The sequence below is a fragment of the Medicago truncatula genome, chromosome 7 (genome assembly GCF_003473485.1).
Source record: "Medicago truncatula cultivar Jemalong A17 chromosome 7, MtrunA17r5.0-ANR, whole genome shotgun sequence".
Taxonomy (NCBI): domain Eukaryota; kingdom Viridiplantae; phylum Streptophyta; class Magnoliopsida; order Fabales; family Fabaceae; genus Medicago; species Medicago truncatula.
Genome location: NC_053048.1, coordinates 48,936,155 through 48,959,932, shown reverse-complemented (window position 1 = coordinate 48,959,932; position 23,778 = coordinate 48,936,155). Strand labels below are relative to the sequence as shown.

General features: G+C 34.5%; 2 protein-coding genes across 3 annotated transcripts; both read right to left on the bottom strand.

The window, feature by feature from the left end:
- Positions 1-5,268: 5,268 nt before the first annotated feature.
- On the bottom strand, positions 5,269-6,771 carry LOC11429910 (PAN domain-containing protein At5g03700). Its single transcript, XM_003625704.4, has one exon. The coding sequence runs from the start codon at positions 6,769-6,771 to the stop codon at positions 5,269-5,271; it is 1,503 nt and encodes a 500-aa protein (XP_003625752.1).
- Positions 6,772-15,732: 8,961 nt separating this feature from the next.
- LOC11435271 (uncharacterized) lies at positions 15,733-22,730 on the bottom strand. 2 transcript variants are annotated; one of them, XM_013594641.3, is made up of 7 exons: positions 21,916-22,730; positions 20,857-20,958; positions 20,288-20,545; positions 19,584-19,703; positions 19,102-19,500; positions 16,423-18,231; positions 15,733-16,301 (listed from the first exon to the last, which is right to left on the bottom strand). In XM_013594641.3, exons 1-7 carry the CDS (start codon positions 22,300-22,302, stop codon positions 16,290-16,292), a joined length of 3,087 nt encoding a protein of 1,028 aa, XP_013450095.1. In that variant the 5' UTR covers positions 22,303-22,730; the 3' UTR covers positions 15,733-16,289. The 2 variants fall into 2 exon arrangements, with proteins under 2 accessions (XP_013450095.1, XP_024625845.1); XM_024770077.2 differs by having other exon boundaries at positions 20,288-20,575; positions 21,916-21,932.
- Between the last annotated feature and the right edge of the window lie 1,048 nt (positions 22,731-23,778).

Genomic DNA, 23,778 nt, shown 5'->3' with positions numbered 1-23,778 from the left:
CCAAGCAGTGAAGAACCACGTCTGAGCGTTTTGCAGCACGGTGATGAAATTTGGATGATTTTCGAACAAATTGAAGTTTGGATGATTGTTGGTTATATTTTTTAATGAAGTTTGCATGTATGTAATGAGAATTTGGAGGTTTCTGCGTTATGTTAAGATACAGAATGCAACGGTAGTTAACTACCGCTGGCACCAGCGGCTGTTAATTGTCGGCGGTTCTTTCGACGATTGTTAACTACCGGTAAGGGCATTTACGTATTTTACTTGTGTCAATAGGAAGATTTCATTGTCAAAAAAGCAATTTTCTACTATAAATTAACACATTTTTTTGCGTGACCAGAAGTATAAACACCATGTTGACCTCAAACTAGACATTCCTATACGTCTTCACGTCTACACACATAACTCTCTTGATGCAATGTAAGAATTCACTTTGTGATTCTAACTAGTATGATAGGCGTGCTTACGCAAGGGTTTTTTTGCAGGCAAAGTAAATATTGAAGTGCGAAAATGATATTTTTGTTTAATTGTTTTGGTTATATGTTCATCTAGTAGCTTGGTTTTGTTTTTTAAGCTAATGACTTAGTTGGGATCACTAGTTTGAACAATAATATTTTTACACACTTTGATTTTAAAAAGATAAATACAAGTATGTATCATACTGCTAGTCCAGGTGGAATAAAGCACTTATTTATTTTTGTACCGGAAAAAAAAAAGCATTTATTTATTTATTTGAGAGGAGAATAAAAGCATTTATTCTTTACATCACTTGTAGGTTTAAATTGCTTCAAAAGATGGCATATGTCGTCTAACAAGCAATAGGACGCCAACAGCGGACCGGTAATTGATTCATCTCCACACACACAAAAAAAAAAAAAAAAATATAATAAAAGGGAAATCAAAAATATGTTGATTATTGGACTTGAAAATTATGAATTTTGGGTGAGGCCTACGTTACCCTTTAATGAATAAGAGATAATTTACTTCTAATGATAAATAAGATTTAATTCTTGAACGAAGTAAATGGAGATCACATGTTGAATAAATAGATGAAAAAGTTTGATGTTCTTGTGATAAAAGTGGTAACTGATTCTAAGAAAAAACCATATTGATGAACTTACATTTTTCCTTGATTAATTGGGGTAATTTATCCCTCATGACATATATGATTCGATTTTGGAACGAAAAAGATGTAAATCACATCTTAAATGAAAGATTAAGAAGTTTGATGTTTTTAAGATAAAGATCATAACTGATTGTAAAAAAGAAATGAAGAAAATAAGATTTTTCACCGAAAGGGATAAATTACTCCCAATTCATCGATGGGTAACGTAGAAAAAAACCTAAATTTTGGTCTAAAAATGATTTTTTTTTTCTCCTTGAAATATAAAATTGGGGCAATGAATCACAACTATTCGGATTATACAATCCGAAAATATTTTGACAGGTTTGAATTGTATAATCTGAAAACTCTCATACTAGGTGGATTGTGGCGTTGCACCCAAGGTTTGAATTGTTTATGGCGTGTTTAATGTATTTTTGGTTAGTTGGACCATAGAAAATGTTTCCTTTGACTATAGTTATTAGAGCTGGAAATGAGTCGAGTCGAATCGAACTTGTCTGAGCTCGACTCGACTCGTTAAGAATTTGATTGGTTCGAGTTTGACACGTACTTTTTTTCAGCTCAAGTTCAGCTCTTTTAAAGTTCAAATTTTAGAATCCGAACAAAGGGTATTTTCGAAAAAATTATAGGACGCACGAGAATAGCATATGGTGCAAAAAGTAAAAGCCAGAAATTTATTAGAAACAAAATAGATTAAAAGATTGGGCTTTGGCCCATTTATTTATTTATATTTCAATTTCCAGTTTTATAAACTTTCTCATGTAACAGGATTAGTAACCATATTCCCTCCAAAAAAAAAGGATTAGTAACCATATCTTCAACCTTTATTTGGTTCATCTTTGTTTGGTTTTGTCTCCTCTATTTCCTTTTAAAATTTTGAAGATTATGTGATGATAACCGAATTATACCTCACTCAGAATCTCTTTTGTTATTTTTCTGTTTTCTTCCAATGGTTTAGCTAGAAAATTGTTGCTTAGACTACTACTAGTGCATATCAGTTTTTCCGGTTTATCTTGATTGAAGTGGAATGAGAATGAAGGCGAATGAGAGTGCAAAAGAAGAAACATATTGAGTGAAATTTTGTATTTGTGGTTTAAAGGATAATTTTGGATTGTTTTTATATAATAAAAAAATACCTAGGGTAAATTTGGCAATATAATACTCCCTCCGTTTTCATAATTATGTCACTTTAGCCAATTAAATTGTTTCAAAATAAATGTCACTTTTCTGGTGGCATTTAGCTTGGACCTGTATAAGTATTGGTCCATAATGGACCAATATTTATAACCATTGGATTATATGTATGCACAATAACATAATGCACCTCTCACGTCTAATTATTTCTTTTACTCTTTCCAAACTATTTTCCTGCCTTCTTTTTTTTTCTGTAATTTCAACATTCAATCTTCAATTATTTTCAATAAAAACCCATCGTTTTCGATCAATATTTAGAATTTAATAATTTAACATATCTTTTATATTATAATATTAAATTAATATTTACTCACAAAAATTTATTTTCATTTACTTAAACATAGCAACGAGAAAGTTTATTTTATAAAAGATACCAATGAACAGTTAGAGAATGTATTATTTATTATTGCTGCTATTATTAGTCTTTTGGAAAGGATAATATGACTATTTTAAAAAAACAATAAAAAAAATAAATAATTGATAACGGTAACTAAATTAAACATTTCAGGTAACATTAACATGTATTTTTTCTTTCAAAAAAATAAAAATAACACGTACCTTTTCTTATTTAAAAAAAAATAGCATGTACCCTTTCTCCTATTTGAAAAAAAAAAAATCTCCTTAAAAAAAAATTGTACGTTTTCGTAAAAATAAAATCAAATAATAATATGCAGCTGTCCAACATTTACCGTAACAAATTCGTAAAAAAAAGTGTAAACACCAACAAAAAAAATTACTGTAACAAATTTGTCAAGAAAAAAAAATTACCATAACAATATGTAATATTTTAGATTGAGTGTTTATAGATCATGATAAAATTTTGGGGTTCATCTATTCTAACCGTTGAAAAAATTGGTCCATCATGGACCAATATTCTCATGGGTTCATTTTATAAGGAACCTACATTTCTAATACAACTTTAATTTTTTTTCTTCCAACTTTTCTCTCATACAATTTTCAATGTAACTTTAAGTTTGTCTTTTTCTTATAAAATAAGGGCAGTTTAGTAAAAATATTATGTCTAATGATTATCTTATTCTATTTATTGATATGTATGTCAAAATTTTAAACGACACTCATTGTGAAATGGATTGATAAAAAAAAAATAACATCCCTCCCCTCCCCTCAAAATCTCTCAATTTGGGGAATCAAAAAATACTCTAAATCCCCACCCATCCAAAACCTCCTACCAAAAAGATTTTTAAGATTTGTTTGCGTGTTTAGAGGGGAAATCAAAGGAATGTTTTGGAAGGAAACAAGTGAAAGAAATAAATAATTTTGAGAGTGAAAGGGTTTTGGGAGCTGACTTTTCTTCATAATATAAAATTCTCATAAATTTAAGAGAACTATAAAATTGTAATGAAAGAGGATTTTAGAGGGTTTATATTAATTATTCAAATTCAATTTATATTATTATAATATTATTAAAATTAAAAATATATTAATCAAATTTATCAGATTTAGAAAATAGCCCTACCCTCTAAACTCTCAAAAAGTTGAAGTCCAATCCCAAATACATATACATCTTGGTTTTGCTAAACCTTAGCATTTTGTGTAATCTATCTGATATTTTTAGAAAATATGTTGCTTCGCTCTTACCCTCTAGCTGCTAATATCGTGTATAGCCTATAAAGTATAGAGACCATGGAAATGGTTTTGTTAAACTTAAGATATTCATGATAACGCTCACACTAATAGGCTAGGTTGTCCCTACAATAGAGGGAGCGTACATCAACTTTAGAGAGCTAAGGATAACAAACATATAATCTGAGATTATATGATTTGATAAACATACAATACTAAATCAACTATCTGTTACACATAATCTCAAAAGACTCATCAAAATCATCTCAAGACTCAATGAGCGCTTAGATCATCCACTAAAAAAGATTCTCCTATTAAAACGGAAATTAAAATTACAATTATACGCGTGAGTTAACTTCTTATCCAATTAATATTATGAAATATTTTATAAAAAGTAATATACATCCAATCATAAAATTGAACGTAGGAGTGTTTTCTTAGAAACAAGATCCACTATTTGCTTAAAAGTATAATGTATTTCTTTCTTTTTTTTATATCAAAAGTATGATGTATTTATTAAAATTAATAGAACCATTTTCTTGTGTCATTTTCATTATTTTCGAAAATGCTAAAGTATTGCAAGCCTTGAGAATATGTTTTCTTCCTATTAACAAGTAAAATTAACAAAAATTCTTAAAAAAACATAAACAACAATATTTTCACAAATTTCTTCACAGCATTCATATATGTAGAAAAAAATTATTTCGCGAGAACATCACGAAGTGTTACACATTAAAAGAAACTACTTGATTTCTTGACTTTTGCACGCAAATTTAACGTGAAACCGACTAATCAACATTCTTGGTGATGTATTCGGGATAAATTCTGTTGAGAAATTTAACATTTTCCATCTCCTAACTTTCTTTTCCGCCACTTGCAAAGAAAATGAATTAGTGGCCGCAGTTTTCTAGTCAACAACTACAATTCAGTGCAAATTGCAAAATAAAATAGTACGCCCGACATCAAAATCAGACAACTACTATAGTACTTGTTTAAAATTTGAGTTCGGTCGTTGAATTTAAAATTGATTCCACCGTGCCCAAACCACTTCAAACTTGTTTCCCCAGTTGGTGAGAGAATATACAACAAATTAAACTCACCATAGTCAAATTTGGTCCAACATTTAACCAAATCTACATGCACTTTCATCCATTGTGACCAAATCTTTGAAAAATGAATAGTCAAAGCAACTCAAGTGGAAGTGGAGGAAGGTCACGTCACATGCTGAGTGGAAATATTAGAGTAAAAGGACCCCACCCCACTACATACCCAAAATCCAAAATGATGATAAATCATAATCAATTGAAAATCTCAATGTCAACCATCAAAAAAACGTCACCCCTTCCGTCACACCAATAAATATTTCTTTAATGCGCACTACTCGTACTCGACATCTCAACGGATCTAAAACTTTCGGATCCAAGATTCCTATACGGGCCAGGCAAAGCCCAATTCTCATCCTCCTCTTTCATACCCCCTTTTCTCTTTTTCCACCTCACTACACAAATCACAACACCAACAACAACTATCCCAACCAAAACAGAAACCACGATTCCAACAATAACCCCTACCCTATTCCTTCTCCGTGCACCTTTCCTCACTTTAAAATAACCCACCTTTGACTCATCCCCTGTTCCTAACATTGTTCCTATTGTATAATCCAAAACATAACAAAACCCGGTTTGGTTATTATACAAAGCTCCCCAACATTTACAATTTTTCTCACACAAACCCTCACATTCTGTTAAAGATAACGTTGTTACTTCCTCTAGTAACTCTTTATGCGGTGGCTCCACTCCAACCTTTCTCAGAATCTTGTAACTATTCTCTTCACCAATCCCTCCACTGCATAAGTCTCCACCTCCATCACCATCATCATCATTAAAACACCCACCCGGTTCAAACCTAGCTTTGTTATCTAAACAAGAACAACTAGACCCACCCGGAGTACACAAACCATACGAACCACATGGATTTGGAAGCTCGCAAGTTTCACTAATAGCTTGGAAGTTAAGTATCCAACTAGACTTTGTTGAATCCCAATAATACCCTTTGAGATTCCCGTCTTGTTCTAACCTAACCAAAAGAAACGACGAAGTTTCTTGAAAACTGTTGAATTTCTGAACATCAGCAGGTTTATAACTTGTTTGGTACATTCCAATATAACCTTCGGTGCTTACTCTTGCGTAAATAGGTCCATCACCTTCTATGATTGTAGATTTTGCTTGTAGTGCAGAACGTTTCCAATATAACAAAACTAACCGTTTTGTTAACAAACTACCTTTTTCTTTGTCGTGATTTTCGTATAAACCCATGAATGTGTCACCTAAACGTAACGAGTAGAGATTGTTGGTTGATACTAGAGACATGTTTGAAGTGAAGTTTTGATCTTGAACGAGGGTGTTTGTAGGAAAATGGAAACTTTCCCAAAGTGGTGTTTTTGATTGTACTTGTAAGTTTGAGGTATTGAGAAGAACCACGCGCTCACCGTTGGTGGTTGTTGACCATGATAGGGTTCTTTGTGGGTCCCACAAAACAAGACTGCCATTGAAGAAGAGGCGCGTGGTGTGGGACCAAGATACTGTGTGGGTTGGGTTGGCTGTCCATAGTGGTTCAAGGGAAAGGGTGTGAACGACGGCGAGTTTTAGGTCGTTTTGGTTGTGGCGGAGGAACCCGAGAGAGAAGTTTCCGGTAGGATCGGTGAGGATGGGTTGAAAGGAGGTGGATGTTGAGAGTGGAGATGAGGAAAAGCCTTTGAGAAGCTCTTGTGGGATGGAAGTGGTGGTGGTTGTTGCTAAAGATGTTAAGGTGGTAGAAAAGACTAGAACGAGAATAATATTTGTGAAATGAAGCTTATGTGTTGCATACATGTTGAATATTGTGGAAGCAACTGGATAGATATGAGAGTGGACTCTATGTTATTTATAAGGTTAAGGCTCATACAATAATATACAAGTAGAATAATATACTATGTGGTTGGGAGTAGAATAATATACTACTATACTAATTGTTGTGAATTCGTAGTGAAAACCATACAAATAATAAACTTGATGCGTGAAGCAAATTAATACAAAGTAATCAAATCAAGCGAGTATCAAATAATTCAAACAAAAGTAAACAGTAAGAAATAAAAGGAAGAAGGAGAATACATGAATTTGTTTACGCAGTTCGGTCTAATGATGACCTAGTCTGGGAGAGAGAGCAGCTCTTCGTTCCACTATAATGATATGAGTTTCTTTACAAAGAGATATTGAGTTACAAAAATCAGTCTTCAAACCTAATTCTACCCAAGTCCCAGCCTCTTCCCGTGACCAAGAGACTCAATCCTAATAGTGTTTTGTTCAAGGTGAATCAAAACAATCCCAACCCTAGTGTTCTTGCCAAGAGAAATTTTCTATAAACCATAGTTTGTTTGTTGGCTTCTAAACCCTGTTTTTCTACACATTTTTCATCTTATACACGGTTTATATTTATAGTAAAAGTAACCCTTAAAATATGGAACAAATCTTCACTGAAAATACGTTTATGTTATTTCCTTCAACGTACCATCGTGCCACGTTACGATTCCATCGTGCCACGATTTTTTCAGTGACTTGCTTCAGGATCTTGTTTCAATAATCGTGGCACGTTACTTCTCCAACGTGAGACGATTTCTCCAAAACCTGATTTTAAGTTAACTCTCACACTAATATCTCCATTAAAGATACTCTAAATAAAATTAAAAAAAATACAAAAACGGATCAATTGGTGTTGGTGCGTTTACTATAATTAGAATATGAAAAATGTTATATACGGATCATGATTGCCGTCAGATTTATATGGCATTGGGACAACCGTGATCGTTGCTTGCATCCATATCTAACCGTTCAGATTTTAAATTTGGTGTTTTTTAAAATAAAATAAAATTGTATTGTCTCAATCTTTGATACTAGACATGGCAACAATACCCGTCTCCATGGGTACCCCCCAACACCCCGATTTGACGGATTTTTTCCGCTTTGATTGAGTTTGGGTTTTCCTCAATTTCAAAACACGTGTATGGGACGGGTTACGGGGTTATATGTACTCACCCCAAACCATAACCATTCCCGTCCCAAATGTAAAAAATTATTTTTTTACCCCTTTTTATATAAATCTAAACACAAATCATGTTATGTTATTTGGTTTAATAATTCCCATGTTATAAAATTGCCTTTGATTTTTAAAGGAGCAACCAAATCATTATGTTAAGGAAATGTTAAAGGGAACATAATGCTTTACGAAATTGTCATTGGGGTTGGAAAAAATAACTTTTTTAATAAAAAATAATTCACTACGGGCATGGGGATGAGATCCCCGAACCCGTCGGAGACAGGGATGGGGTTCGATTTCTCATCGCCGTTGGATATGGATAGAGTAACGGGTAAATATATGAGAATCAGGTATGGGGATGGAGAAGATAAAACCCGTCCCCACCCCGCCCTATTATCATCCCTACTTGATACATATCAATTCAACGACCACACACTAATACATAAAAAATCGATGGTGTGTAATTTAATTTGGCATTTAAATACATTAAGTGATAAAAAAAAATAGTGCTGTGAATGTGGTATATGTTGGTGATGAAAAGAGATCGATAGTGAGAAAATGAAAAAGGTTAGAAAACAAAAATAAGCATTCGTACGTATTTTATTTGTTTCATATGAATTTTGACTAAATGGGTCTGCGTTAATAAGTGATGAACTAACATGTCGACTGTGTTAATTAGTTAGGTGAAACTTTACCCAACTTAAAAATATCACTTAGTTGTTGAAGAATATGTTTCATGTACAAATGGCGGATTTTGTCAAAAAAGAAATGTAAAAATGGCGGATTGCAAAAGAAAGCAAAGTGGGTCCACAAATATATAGCGGCGGAGCCAGACCTAAAATTTTGGGATGGCTGCTATAAAAATAAACTAAAATATATAAATCATGTAATATACAATACGACCCATTTCGGTGTTGTTCATAAAAAATTTAAACAAAATAATACTTAAAAAAGAACATTATAGTAATTTCCAGTGTATAAAAAAGTTTTTTTTTTAAAGATGGGGTGGGTGGCAGTGGCTCCCCCTTACCACCCCCAGTTCCGCCACTGCAAATATAGATAAATAAATCTTATTTTATTCGTTGAATTATCATCTTACATGGTTAGAGATTTAGGGGGGATTACAAGGGATGATAAATTCTGAGTATCTTCAAAAACTATGTTAAATGAGGAATAGTACAAGAATCTGTTTTAACTGTGTCATTTTTAGATAAAAAAAAAAATTATTTGAACAACTATATTTTGACAATAGAACAGAATTGGATCATTTTTGGTTATATGAATATCGTTCGTGTGATAAGTGAAAATTACTAAAATAAAGAGATTATGATGAGAGACAAATGATAAAAGAGATAGAGATGTAAAGGGGATCAGAGGATCCAAATTTATATGAAACAACCAAATATATACAAGACAATGTAGGTATTAGAGACGTAAAGGGGATAAGAGGATCCAGATTAATATGAAACAAGACAATATAGGTATTGACACTAAAACTAAGATAGACAAAAAAAATTATTAAAAGAAATACTAAATGACATTGCATAAGGAGTTTAAGATTATGTTATTCTAAAATAGTTGTCAAAATATCATTCTCATAAAAACAAAATCAATAATATGTATGATTTACCTACAAAGTGATATCTTTAGAATTTTTTAAGAAAGTGTGTTTGTTTCAAATTATAAAAGGATATTTTTCATCTCTCTATCTTCCATTAAAAACTATAATTTTTTTTTGAAAAGCTAATCAAAAACAACTTTTCATTTTCAGCATGAAAATTATTTAATAGACTTTATTTTCTAAAAAGAACAATTTACACTAAAACCATAATTAAAACAAAAAAAAATTGTAATTATATTAAACAAACATTTTAAATTTCATTTAAAAGAATTTTCTAAACATGGTGTATTTTTAAATCAATAAGTATATTGATTATATTTTATAATAATACTTGTAGTTTATTTATTATTATTTTTACCATTATCCAAGGTCGACCCAATAATTTTTATTTGTAGGCGATGCCTAAAGTAAATTTTAATATATGATCTTTTTAGTTTGCATATGTGGGATTTTTATTTATAAAATATAATAATTATTTTTTTGTTGGGAGAACTAAAGCAACGGCTTTAGTAGCCTTACCCTTGAGCCGCATCTGTCATTATCTAATTAAATTGTAATTTCAGAATATGTATGCACATAATAGAAAAATTTCATATACACATTATTTTTCACAAACTTTTGCTAATTCCATTAACCATAAGAGAACAATTCAAACCAAACAATCAAATCTACTAAAACCTCTAAACTTCAAAGAGTGAAAGACTTGAGAATTGTAAACCCTCATTAATTTTTAGAGTTCTGACTTTAAATGTAATTAGAATTTGAGAGTGGGGAATATAGTGTATTACGTACTGTATTTAGGATAAAAATTGCCGATAATTAGTGAATTTAGAAAGAAAAAACAAGTTGAGTCCCTTAAACTTTGACACACATTTTTTAACCATTTTTTTTTTAAGGAGGAGTCGATTCCTACGACGAAATCAAAATGTATTATGATTGCAAATACCTTTCCGCATGTTAAACTGCATGGAGGATTTTTTCATTTGATAATAATTATAGAGAGCCTTCCGTTGAGCGCCTTAGTTTCCATCTTGAAGGTGAAGAGCCTGTTGTTTTCGAAGACCATGAAAATCTTGAAGATGTCATACAGAAACCCCATATTCGTGACACTAAATTCCTGGCATGGTTTGAGGCAAACAAAAAGTATCCTGAAGCCAAGGATTTGACCTATGGTGAGTTTCCGATGAAATTTGCTTGGAAGGCTTCAGAGCGTAGATGGTCACCGCGACAAAGGGGAATTTCAGTTGGACGAATACATTTTGTCCCTCCAGGAAGTGGCAAAAAATTTTATCTCCGGCTTTTACTTAACTTTGTGAAGGGTCCATCTTTCTATAATGACATTTACACGGTCAGTGGAAAAAAGTATAACACATTTAAGGAGGCATGTTTTGCATTAGGCTTAATAGATGATGATAAAGAGTTTATAGACGCAATTAACCAAGTTCTATTTGGGGAACTGCCAGTTACATGCGCCGTTTATTTGTCTAATTGTTGGTATCAAACCAATTTTCTCAACCAGAGGTCGTGTGGAACAAGACATGGCAGAATTTGAGTGATGATATGCTACATCGACAGAGAAGGGCAATGCGTGTTCCAGGTAGTTATGTTTCAAGCAATTTTTAGCTTTGATGATTAGATTAGCATTCTGTAATACTCCTAATTTGTTTGTGTTTGTTTTTATCATGTTATAGTGCATTATAACGTTTGATGAATGCCAATATAGATTTAGCCAATATTTTTGTTTATTCATCCTGTGTAAGATACCATACTTTTTGGTAGTTTATGTTTTGATGCATATACATTTGATCCACTGTGTTGTATATAATAAACACAATTGTTCAACAAAATGCACGTTCTATTTTTTACTTATTTTTTAATTCTTGCGTCCAAATTTGGTGTTGATTGATGATCAACTTAAAAGTTACACACTGGCTGAAATATAAAGATTGTTGCACAGCCATGGAAAGAGATTGAAAGAAGACTACCTAACCATGCCTCAGACGAACATATCCCTTATACATGAGTCCCGCAACAGGTTGATATATGATGAGATGAACTACAACCAGAATATGCTTGAGATTGAACATAATCAACTAATGTCTACTATGACGGCGGAACGAAGAGGTGTGTATGACAAAATTATTGCCCGAGTAGATGCTAACCTTCCTGGTATTTTCTTTCTTTATGGTTACGGTGGGACATGCAAGACATTTATTTGGAGAGCATTGTCTTCTGTAATACGCTATAGGAAGGAAATCGTATTAACGGTTGCGTCTAGCGGAATCGTTGCCTTGCTTATACCTGGTGGAAGAACGGCACATTCAAGGTTTGGTATACCTATAATTGTCGATGAAATATCAACATGTGGGATACATCCAAAAAGCCCATTAGCTGAGTTGGTTTGTAAGGCAAAACTTATTATATGGGATGAAGCACCTATGATGCATAAACACTGTTTTGAGGCGCTGGACCTCAGTTTGAGAGATATTCTTCGTGTCCATAATAACGGCCGGACAGATATCCCTTTTGAAGGGAAGGTTGTGGTACTTGGTGGTGATTTCCATCAAGTACTCCCAGTCATGCCTAAAGCAAATAGACAAGAGGTTGTAAATACAAGCATCAACTCTTCATATTTATGGCAGTTCTGCGAGGTATTAACATTGTCAACTAACATGCGCCTTTTACATGGTTCTTCAAGTTCTGATATTAACGAAAGAAAGCAGTTTAGTGAATGGGTGTTGGGTATCGGAGATGGTACTGTTGGTGTTGCCAATGATGAAGATATTGATATAGAAATTACAGAGGACCTTCTTATTCGAAGCTCAGGTGATCATATCGCTGCTATTGTTAATGAGATTTATCCATCACTTCTAGATGAAATGCACGTTCCATCTTTTTTTCCGAGATAGAGCCATATTAACTCCAAAAAATTCCACCGTCGAAGAAATTAATGAGTATGTTATGTCTTTGATTCCTGGGGAGGAAAAAACTTATCTGAGTTGTGATTCTCCACTTTCAACCAATTCATCAGCAACTAGGCCCGATGACATTCACACACCTGAACTTTTAAACACAATAACTGCATCTGGCATTCCAAACCATAAAATTAAGTTGAAAATTGGAGTCCCTATTATGTTGTTAAGGAATTTAGACCCGTCGACAGGTCTATGCAATGGAACGCGTTTGATAGTTACTAAGATGGGCAGATACATGCTTGAGGCCAAGGTTATTACAGGAAGTAATATTGGGGATATAGTATACATCCCTAGATTGTCATTGACACCTTCTGATACAAGGATTCCATTCAAGTTTCAACGCAAGCAATTCCCAATTTCAGTTTCGTTCGCTATGACTATAAACAAGAGCCAAGGACAGTCTTTACAAAAAGTTGGGATATACCTTCTGCAACCTGTGTTTTCACACGGCCAATTATATGTTGCGGTCTCAAGAGTAACATCAAGGAAAGGATTGAAATTGCTATTAACAGATGAAGACAGCAATTGCATCAGCACTACATCAAATGTCGTGTTCCATGAAGTGTTCCGCAACTTGTGATCTGTCAAAACACCATGTTTTACCATGGTACTGATTCCCAAATAGTAGCATTAGAGGACTGTCAAGTTTGTGTTTATATCATATTCAACATAATACAGATTTTGAATATCTCTAACATAAAGTTAAGCTGATTTTTTTGTACTGAATCTGATCCAACTTTCCAAGTTACATTTTGCATTATTACCATACATTAATAGCAGCTACATTCTGTTGCTGGTTTGAAAATGAAGTCATCCCACCTGGTATGTTTACATAGATAAACCAAGTTTCCTATGCTGAACTATTTGCGTCTGAAGCTATACTAGCACATATATCTTGAATGTCAAACGCGAATTATTTGTTTCAGGTTGTTGCACAGCGAACCTCTGCATTTGTCTGGTGCACTTTTCTGGCAGCATCAACTATCTACTGCATCTTCTTTCCTTTTTTTGGAGTGAACCTTTTTTGGGTCAATAGAATCAACTCTTTTTATCATTATGTGAAATGTGTAGTAGTTTCTGATACATTTGAAGTTTCCTATTTTATTCAACTAAAATTGTATGAATATTTAAGCTTCTTGAGGCATGTTAAACTTATCTACATCAACATTGACAGACAATTTGATCAATTTTATGTGTGTATTGTAGTTTTCTGGCCGATGCTATTATACTTCTAAACAGACCCTATAAATTATATAACCATTCTATCGTATTATAGGCATCCAACGTTCCTTACCAAATAAATTATAGATATTTTACGAACAATTTCATATGTTTTAACATTTTACCGCACGGGTGGACGATATAGTTCCTTCTTATATGGCTAGCTTGCTAGTATTTTCCAGTTAAAAAATGGAAGGCAGGTCAATTGTAATTTTTCTTTTGTTGCAAAAGTCTTAGAATTGATTGAACTATTTAATTTCATCAACTTCTTCCTGCTCAATGTTCCCATCGGGGCACTTGCATGATCTTTTATCGGGTTCTTATCCATACTCGAGATGATTTCAGAAAACGAAACAGTTCGGGTAACGTTGTTCCATTATGGAACGTATCTGCCATTCCCTTTATAGCCCCACTTGGGGTCCAGATATGCGTTGACAAATAAGAAAGGGTTGACAAACTGAAAAGCTGTTTCACTTTATAGTAGCCACAAGAAGACTTTGTACGTACAATTAATTGCTAGAGAGTGGATTTTGTGTATTTATGAACTCACGTTTCAAAAATGAAGCGGAGTCATTGCTTGCTCTCTTGGTTAATTCCAGATAGGGTGGGTGCTACATAAATTTATTTGTTGACTAATACGGATAGTTGCTAATAATAGTAACTAAGGATACATTCACTGCATTTTCATTTAGAAAAATGTTAACTAGTGTCCCTTAGAGACTGATTAAGGAATTATAAACAGAAATATTTTCTTTAAAATTGTTGTGTATTTTACTTCTTGAACTTTGAAAAAGTGTTGATTTTAATGTTAACTTTTTCATTTCTTTTCATTTTTAGTTGTTTAACTACTGCTCGGAGGCACGGGTTAACATGACTCAAACATCATGGATAATTTTTTCATCTCGCATAAACTATCTCGCTCCCAACTCACTCTTCTTCCTTGCAGCCTCTCTCTCACATACACACGCCCAGCCACCGAACATAAGATTTTACCGGAAGTCGAAGATGCAAAGGGATGTGTAGGCAACGAGGTTGAAGGGAAGACGATTCGAGAGGGAGTTGAGGCGGAGACTGAGAGTATGGTGGTTGAGAAGGTTGGGAAAACAGCGTCAGGGAGGTTGTCCGAGAGTGCAACGACAAGAGGGGAAGCTTGACAACAAGAGTGTTGTTTAGGTTGCGTTGAATGTTGGAACAATAGCGGAGGTGGCATCGATGACGGATGGAAGATGAGTGGCGGAAACTTATGAGTATAGATGTTATAGAGGTTTGGATAAAACGTCGGTGAGGAGGTTGCCTGAGTGTGACAAAGGTTGGCAGAGGTCGCTTCAAGGAGAGAAAAAGGTGGCAACAAGGTTGTCCGGAAGTGCAACGACATGAGGGGAACTAATGGATAAATTTCTAACAAATAACGGATAGAAAAACTAGTAGATTAAATTTGAAGTGTTTAATAAAGTTTGCGGTTGAACTAATGGATAAATTTAAAAGATAAAGTTATTTTTGGTTAATATTTTAGAAAATATTACTGTTAAATATAAACTATGTTACCTATAAACTAAAACGTTACTTGAAGTAGAATATCAAAAAACGTTATAAGCTTAAGCTTTAATCTCATGAGAGAATAGAGAATACTGCTACTAAACTGTTCGTTTTTACGATACTAGCTTATCTATTATAACTTATAAGATATAAGAAATCAATTTGAAACAGAGCCTTGCTGCATTTTAGAACAACAATAAATTGCAACTTAAAGCTAGGATTTGAAGTCTCTGAAGAGACAGCTATTCTAGAATTGAAAATTTTCAATCAACTTGATTTCATGTAAGTATTTATGTTTTCGTTTACAAGTGCTTTGATATAAATCTCACATTTCTGCAGTACATATCAAAATTCAAAACAAGGCACGAAACATCTTAGGCGTAGCACACACAAAATTTGGTCAAATGTTGGCAAAAAATGACACAATGCATATCATTATCGTTTTATGCAGCTGATAAATTAAGGAAATCAATACACATGTAACGAGTATTATCATTATTATTGCACTTTGAATTCCCTCCGAAAGAATGTGTAGATTTAACAAAAGAAAATCAAAGGAGAGGGGGGTCAAAATCTTTGTTATTAGAATGACAAGCATAATATTATCTGCCGTTTGGATGAAGATGACCTTGGTGTGTTACCCCCCGGTATTATCCCCATAGGCGTTAAATATGCAAATCCGCCTCATCACCATCGTAAAATAAAGTTATCAAAGATCAAATTTAGCTGCAAAAACACTATCTCGCATTTATATATTTTGACTACTACTTAATTTCTCTTTTTTCCTCAAGTACAACAAAAAGAAACAAAAAGGGCACAAAATTTGTTTGACTGCTTTGGAAAGCAGCTAAGGCAATAGTTTTAAAAGTGAAAGGGCCATCTAGTTTTAGTATGCAACGAGAACCTGGATACCCTTGATAAGCTTCTAGCTTAACCTTGGCTCCAATGCAATACAAGTTATGAATCAATCATGTTCCTGCATAAAGAGCAGGTCCAATCAGTACCAAAAATTTGAACACTTCTTCAAAATTCAAATAGACTAATTGAAGCTTTAAAAACAACTAGAAGACATCCATTCAATTAACTATGAGTCTTACTGTATTAGTCACACCAAGTATTGAGTTATCTGACAAGCATCTAGCATGAATGATGGGCCCCACATTTCTACTTTCCATCTCGCTATCGCTATCTGGATTGTTCAGGTATACAGCCCCCTTGAACATCCACTCGTCCCTTTCCTGACAGTATACATCTTCAAATAGCTCGCCACACAATACACACAAGCATTGGTTTTCATCTGCTACAACCATAGTGTCCAATTGACTCCCGTCTGTTTTATTATCATCATATTCATCTACAGAATCAGTAAACTCAGACTCGGACAGACATTCTGCCTTGCTAGCAATCCAGTCATCTGACGTTACATACCATCTTCTTGATGCTACAGTCAGACCATTTTGTTCTCTTTCTTTTGTAGCATGCCATTCCAAGTGTCTATTAAACTGTTCTTGTTGTTTAAGCCTAATACCACAATCACCGCAATGATGTGGAAGTTCATCCAATAATTCTTCGATTACATGTGGGTGCATTTCTCGAATTACATCAGGTTTGAAATCAAAGCCAATGAGATTTCTAATTTCTGTGCTAGTTGATTGAGACAAGGCAAGCGAGGCCTTTGCAGCATCATCTGCCTCAATTCTGGAAGATTTTACTGGGACAGCTGAAGAAACAGGAACTGAAGCAACTGGTAAAGAGGAACTGACAGCAATGCTTTCAGTTTGGTCTTTCGATCGCATCACCGTCTCACTTCGTACTGTAGTTGCTGACTCTGTTCCTGCGGATATCAAACCTTTCGCAACTAATGAGCTTAAAAGATTTGAAATTGGATTCAAGGTATTCTTATTGGCGGTATTTGAGCTCGGAGCTGATGCACCGCGATTGTTGGAGGAAGTAGATGGTTGAGTAGAATCATTTTGCTTCTTTCCAGCCTTCCCTTGCGGTAGTTTTGGCAGAGTAGGTGAATAATCATCTGGAGAACCTAGTGACATGGCGGGAGACCCCGAAGAAATTAATGTGGCCGGGGAAGGACCACCTGACCTAGTAGGCTTAACCCCTATTTGAGATGGACGATTGCTTGCATCCAGATTTCTGGTAATTGATTTATTGGGAATGATTCCACTCTTCACAGATGGAGCTGGAAGACACTTTGTGGTTGACTTTTCTGAAGTTACTTTGGCTTTGACTAAAGGAGCTTTAGATTTGAGTGGCTGCTTAGCTTTAAGAGTAACTTCAGCCTGTGAAGAACCCAGCTGCTGTTGCTGAGGTTTTGGCTGAAAAGAAGTTGCTGAAGATAACGGACCCCGCATGTCCTTCTCTTGTGATTTTCGCAAGTTACCAACCTGAACATTGGAACGAATGGCAGGCACGGGATCTCTAATATATTGACTTTGCAGACCACCCAAATGTTGAGATGTTTTAAGAGTTGTTGGACAATCTTGCTCAGCCAAATTTCGCATTGAAGGAGGGTTTCGTATTGTTACTGGCACTTTTGGAGACTGTTGTCGCAAAGGTGAAGACTGTTCCGAAGGGGACTCAGTCCCCTCAGAATCAAATTGCTGCTGTCCTGTAATTTTGGACATTCCTATTGTTGTATGCGGCATAGAAGACTGATTTCTTATCCTCGCAGCCGAAGAATTTGGATTCTTGGGTAAGCCACTAGGAGCAGAAACAAATATTTCTGAGTGACCTGGCTTCATATTCAATTTGGCACTTGGGACCTGCTTCTGCAACTCCCATGATAATGATGAATGCCCCCCAGATGATGGTAGTTGTTTCTTAACAGTGGATATTCCTTTATTAACCTTTGTTCCAATTGGGTGTGTGAATTGGAGGTGATCTTCACTTTCCTGCATGCAAAAAACAAAACTGGTCACGAAGATCAGATGAAATATTTATATAATATTAAAATATCATTGCATCAATTTACAATGCATCTATACAACTATACTATTTGATAATTATGATTTAGTTACAGGTTTATTAATTATTCGTAATCTCATTAATTGGTGTTAATTGTAGAGTCCTAGGGTATCTTATGCCATGTTGAATTAGGAAATTATGTCTTAGGTTTATTATGATGTTTTTAAATTAGTATTTTTTTTAAGTCAACAAAATTAGGCATATTTAACTATCCCAGGGAAAGAGTCATGCATAGATGTGATTTGCAATTTCTTTCGTTTCTATGCATCGTTCCTCGGTCACAGTTCTGTCTTACTTCAACCTGATACAAAAAATTTGTTGGTGCCAATTATCCTTTCCCACCCTGTTGTGATAGACATTTTACTTTCCAATCAAGCATTTTGTCATGTTACCCTCTTCTTTAGTTTGCTTTACTACGATGTCATCATATTTCAAGTTGGGGATTGATTCTTCCAATTGATTGGAACTTACACACAAATGAATTTTCAAGACAAGAAACAGATTCTAAATGATGTTCTAACTGTGCCAAAAGCGACAAGTCAATTTCTTGTGGAGCATTTTTATCAAAACCAGCCAGGGTGAATGGGTCTTCTTGATTATTATTGCCATAAAATTACTTGCAGTACAGGATGCTTCTCAAATTTGTAAATTTCTAACTTGAAGGACAAGGGCCACATTCCAAAAACAAAACAAGGTAGATCAAATTGGAAAGCACTTTCATAAATTGGGAAAAAACTGAATTGGACAAACAAATTGGGTAGCAAAGTAGAATTGACCCTTTATTGTAGCAAGCTTACCAAATTGTCATCATCGGCCATCCATTGGTCTGAGCTCAAGTTGTTAGAGACATTAGGTACATTATCAGACAAACCAGGGTTCACCTCATCCCACATGAACTCCTCTTCCTCCGAATTTTTCCAGTTCTTTGACATTGCACTGCTCCTTATGTTATGTGCATCCAAATTCACAGACTTCGGTGCTTCATGATTTGAAAAACTATGTTTGAGGCTGAAACCATTTCTTTGCCCGGATAAGGTCTCTGCAACACCACCAATGAGCCTACTTCCGGTTCTTCCAACACCTGAACCCAAACTATTTGAAACACTAGAATTATACTCATCATCTCCATAGGCTCCGCCGATGCTCTTTTCAGGAACAGAGTCATTAAGTGCACCTCTATGAGTATGCTGATTATTCTGTAATATACACCATTCTATTAAAATATGACAACTGACAGATTGAATAGTATGAAGAGGAAAAGAAAAAACACTTCACATACATGCATGTTAAGCCTAGGATCCAGCCATGGACGTGCAGCACCCAAAGCTCGATCTGGCCTCTCTGCGCCTTCATTTGCATTTGAAATAACTCCAGCCATATCATCAAATACTCCTTTAGTCTGCATGAAACAAAAAAAAATATACATAGCAAAAGAATTAAGTACCAGAGATAGGGTGTAGAAAAGGAATGTAAGATAAGATATCTAGTGCTATAACTTGTCAAATTTTAAACGCATAGAGGGTATGAAATAGCTGTCGATTCGTGATAATTACCGTGAACCGGAAGGCCTTTTTTGATATCTAAAATGTGTAAATAAAAATATTGTGAAGTATTCAAATTTCAAAATACTAATTTTAAGTTAAGTCTGTAAAGATTGTTAGGTGTGTGTACCATATGTCATACTATGAACAAAAGCCCCAAAACCCACGATATAGCAGGCCAAAAATTAGAACAGTTCACGCATTTTGTTTGTAAGTTTCAAAATACTTAAATACAATAATTGCAAGAGAACTTTATTTTGTTTCAATAAGTGATAACCAAGCTCAAAAGTTGATGGCAGTGATGTATTTTCCAGAACCGTTTCATTATTCAAGGAACACACATGACTGCAATTCCAATTTCATCAAATAAATATTTTGCAATACTAGTACTATCTAATCTATTGCATTAAAGGATTGGTTTATTTGAAATCATTTCACCTACCCTGCTGGACTGCTGAAGACGTTGCCTTTCTAAATATTTGGGATTCACATGGATGCTATGAGATGGGCGTTGAGACTGAGAATCACTTCTAAGGGTAGCAGATGCAGAAGCTGAACCATTGACCGCGGGATTGAAGTTGAGTTCCTTCTCAATTATCTGAAGAGTCTGAGGAGGAAAGACTCCTCTCCAAGTTCCAAAAAGATGCCTCATACTTGAATGGACAGGAGTATCAACCTGTCTGTATGTATTGCAGAATACCTAAAATGTAAAGGAGTAATTGGCAAGTACCTAGTTAAAAATGCGTGTATAAAATTAGAAAATACTCGAAGGAGAATGCTAAGTGAAAAATTCCATTTATTGACGGTTAGATAATTCATTTTTTGTGGCAATGCCGGAACTATTGCATTATCATACATGTAACCAAATCAAATCTAAACAGTTTAGTGTAAATTTCTACGATTTCATTTCACAATCCGAATGCTTCATCATAAATGATTATAAGTATATTATTATAATTAAATAAAGGAAGTAATGCCAATGGAAGGAAAGATAATAGATAGATATCTGACCTCGGGTAGTCTGACAGCGAAGTATTTTATGTAATCACGCCCAATATTCTTAACAATACTGTCTAAGAGATAAAGCGATGGCAGCTTTTGGTCACTTGGAACCTGGAAAGTCGTTAACATAACATAATTCAATTAAGCGCGCCCTTTCTTATAAAAAATCGACAAACAAGCAATGGGCTAAAAGTAAAATTGCCCCAACAAATGTAAACAAGGATTAAGGAAAACCCCAACAAATGTAAACAAGGATTAAGGAAAACAATTTAAATCAATAATAGCATATCCCTATGTTATAACTTGGCATCAAATTTCACCAAAAGTTGACATCAGCCCTATTTGAGAAAGTAAACTGACAGTTATTTCCCCACATCATACACACGAACACCCACGCACACATTTCCAAAGATTCGTAGTCCCTATTGCGTACAAATTCTACAAAAGACCAGGAGAATGATAGAGCACCACGTTTCAATAATGCCACTTGTAAATTGCATATGGACACCATTAGGATACCGGACCAGTACCCAAACCTGGTACCTAACAGAATCATTACATTGCATCATAATTAACACTGACCTATCTAATATTAATTCATCGTCAAAGTCCTTTTTTTCCCTTTTCATAATAAAGACACAGAAAACCTAGATATGTTTTTCTTTTTTCTCGTGTGCATGGACCGCATAAAACCTAGACATTTGTTCTTTTTGAAAAAACTAAACTAGCCTACCCAAGTTGGCACCGGGGAGAATCAAACCAGAGACCTTGAGGAGGAGGAGCACAATCCAAGGTCCCACGCCAACATCATACCAACAACTATAAAATGGATGAATCACAAACGCCTTCTTTTCTAACTAACATTCACCATTTTTCCATGATAAAACCTCTACCCGAAAACAACACTAACCCAATTTATCAATAACACAAGCATATAATATAATCACATCAGAAAATCAAATCAAAATACACTTTCTCATTCCAAATTCAAAATCAATTACAATACAATTCAATTTAATCAACATAAATGATACAGACAAAACAAAACAATTTCTCGGCATAATTCACCTCAAGAATGTTACCACAAACAGCACCAGCAATCGATTTCGCCGCAGAAAGATTCTCTCCAGCAATTATAGTCAAATTAGTAATTATCGGTTTCGAGTTAAAAGTAAGCTCGGCAAGAGCAGCCTTATACTGAGTCACCAGCTCTTGATGCGGCGGTGGTTGCGGGTGGTAACCACCGCCACCATCACTACTTTCAGAGTCTCTATCGTTCATTCGAAACCTACCAGACGACAACATCGTAGCAACCCCAGAGGTAGGTTGTTGTCGTTGAGGAAACGTTCGTGAAGTTTGATTGGAACCTTGTTGTAGCTCATCGATCAATCGAGGTTTCTTTGCACCTGGTTCTCTCGATCTATCTAAAGATCTACGAGAGTTTTCCATGTTCATGAAAAATTGAATCTAAAACCCTAATTCTAACCCTAAAATTTGGAGACTAGATTTACAACATGAAATTGAAAATTGAAAATTGCATTCCGCTTATTGATTGTTGTGCGGATTTTATTGAGAGTGTGGAGAGAGTGAATGAATGAATTGAAAATTAAGATTTGATTCAAAATTGTACAATGAGGATTGAGATAAACCCTAATCCCCAATTCATATTGAGGAATGAATGGGGAAAAATTAATAATAAAAGAAAGAAAAAAAAGAAAAGAGAGAGAAAGAGAAAAGAGGGATCGAGAGAGAGTAGAAGAAAGGCTGCGATGGGCGATTAGTGTGTGTGTTATAATCACACGAGTGTAGAGTGAAACTCTCCTCACTGGATTACTATTGGGGATCGAGATTAGATTTTATCACTTCACCGGATTAAAAACACAATCATTGTTTCTCAGTAATATTCAGTTGAAAATTAAAATTTGGTGTGCTTGTAATAAGGGGTGAATAAAAGAGATGCAAAGGGCTTGACCAAAAAAGAAGAACAGAGATGCAAAGGGTAATCTTTATTTAGATTTTTTTTAGATTACCTTTGAAGAATGGTGGATAATTTACACACCAACCAATGAAAATGAGCAATTTGTTGGTGGGGTCAAGATAGTTCATAGATACCACTTAAAAATGTGCTTATGTGGCTAATGTGTATTGGTTTGGATAAATTACTCACCATTCTTCCATGGGTACCTAATTATCACCTTTTATTTTTATTTTGTGTTTGCATTTTGTTTTTGAAAAATGTTGATCGGAAAGTAAATAAAGTTTATCCAAAAATTGTTTACGAGTAAATTGACTTTGTGGTAAGATCGATATTTGATCTAAAAGTAAACAAATTATGTCCAATAATTGTTTTGTTTAAGTATTGAAATTGTAGTAAAATTTTACTTCATATGCATACCAAGATAGTAAAAATATTTTAACATTTATACAAACAAGTGAGGCACGTGGAAACAACAAAGATGAAGAAGATTTGAAAGAGTGTAGCATGGAGAACACCCATTTGTTGAACATGTATCACTATCGACAAAGACGGGTGGTGGGGATGAGAGCATGGAGATGGATGGAAATAAGATATGGGGGTGGGTTTTTTAAGGAGACGGTTTTCGACAATTGAAATTAATTTTGTGGATGATTTTGATTGGTCTAACGAGGAGGAGGTGTCATTGTTGAAAGGAGGAAGGAGAAAGGTGCAGATATCAATATTGAATAATCTATGAATGGCAAGTACAAATGTCCTGATTTTTTGTTATCGAATAAAGAAAATAAGAGAATTTTTCGGCCCTGGAAGAAAGGAGTGATCATGAAGATGTTAGGCAAAATATTCGTGCAAAGCTTGAAGACAAGATTGAAGCAAATGTGGGTGAGAAATGGAGAAATCAACATTGTTGATCTGAGCAATGATTATTATTTTGTTACTTTCTCCAACAAAGAATA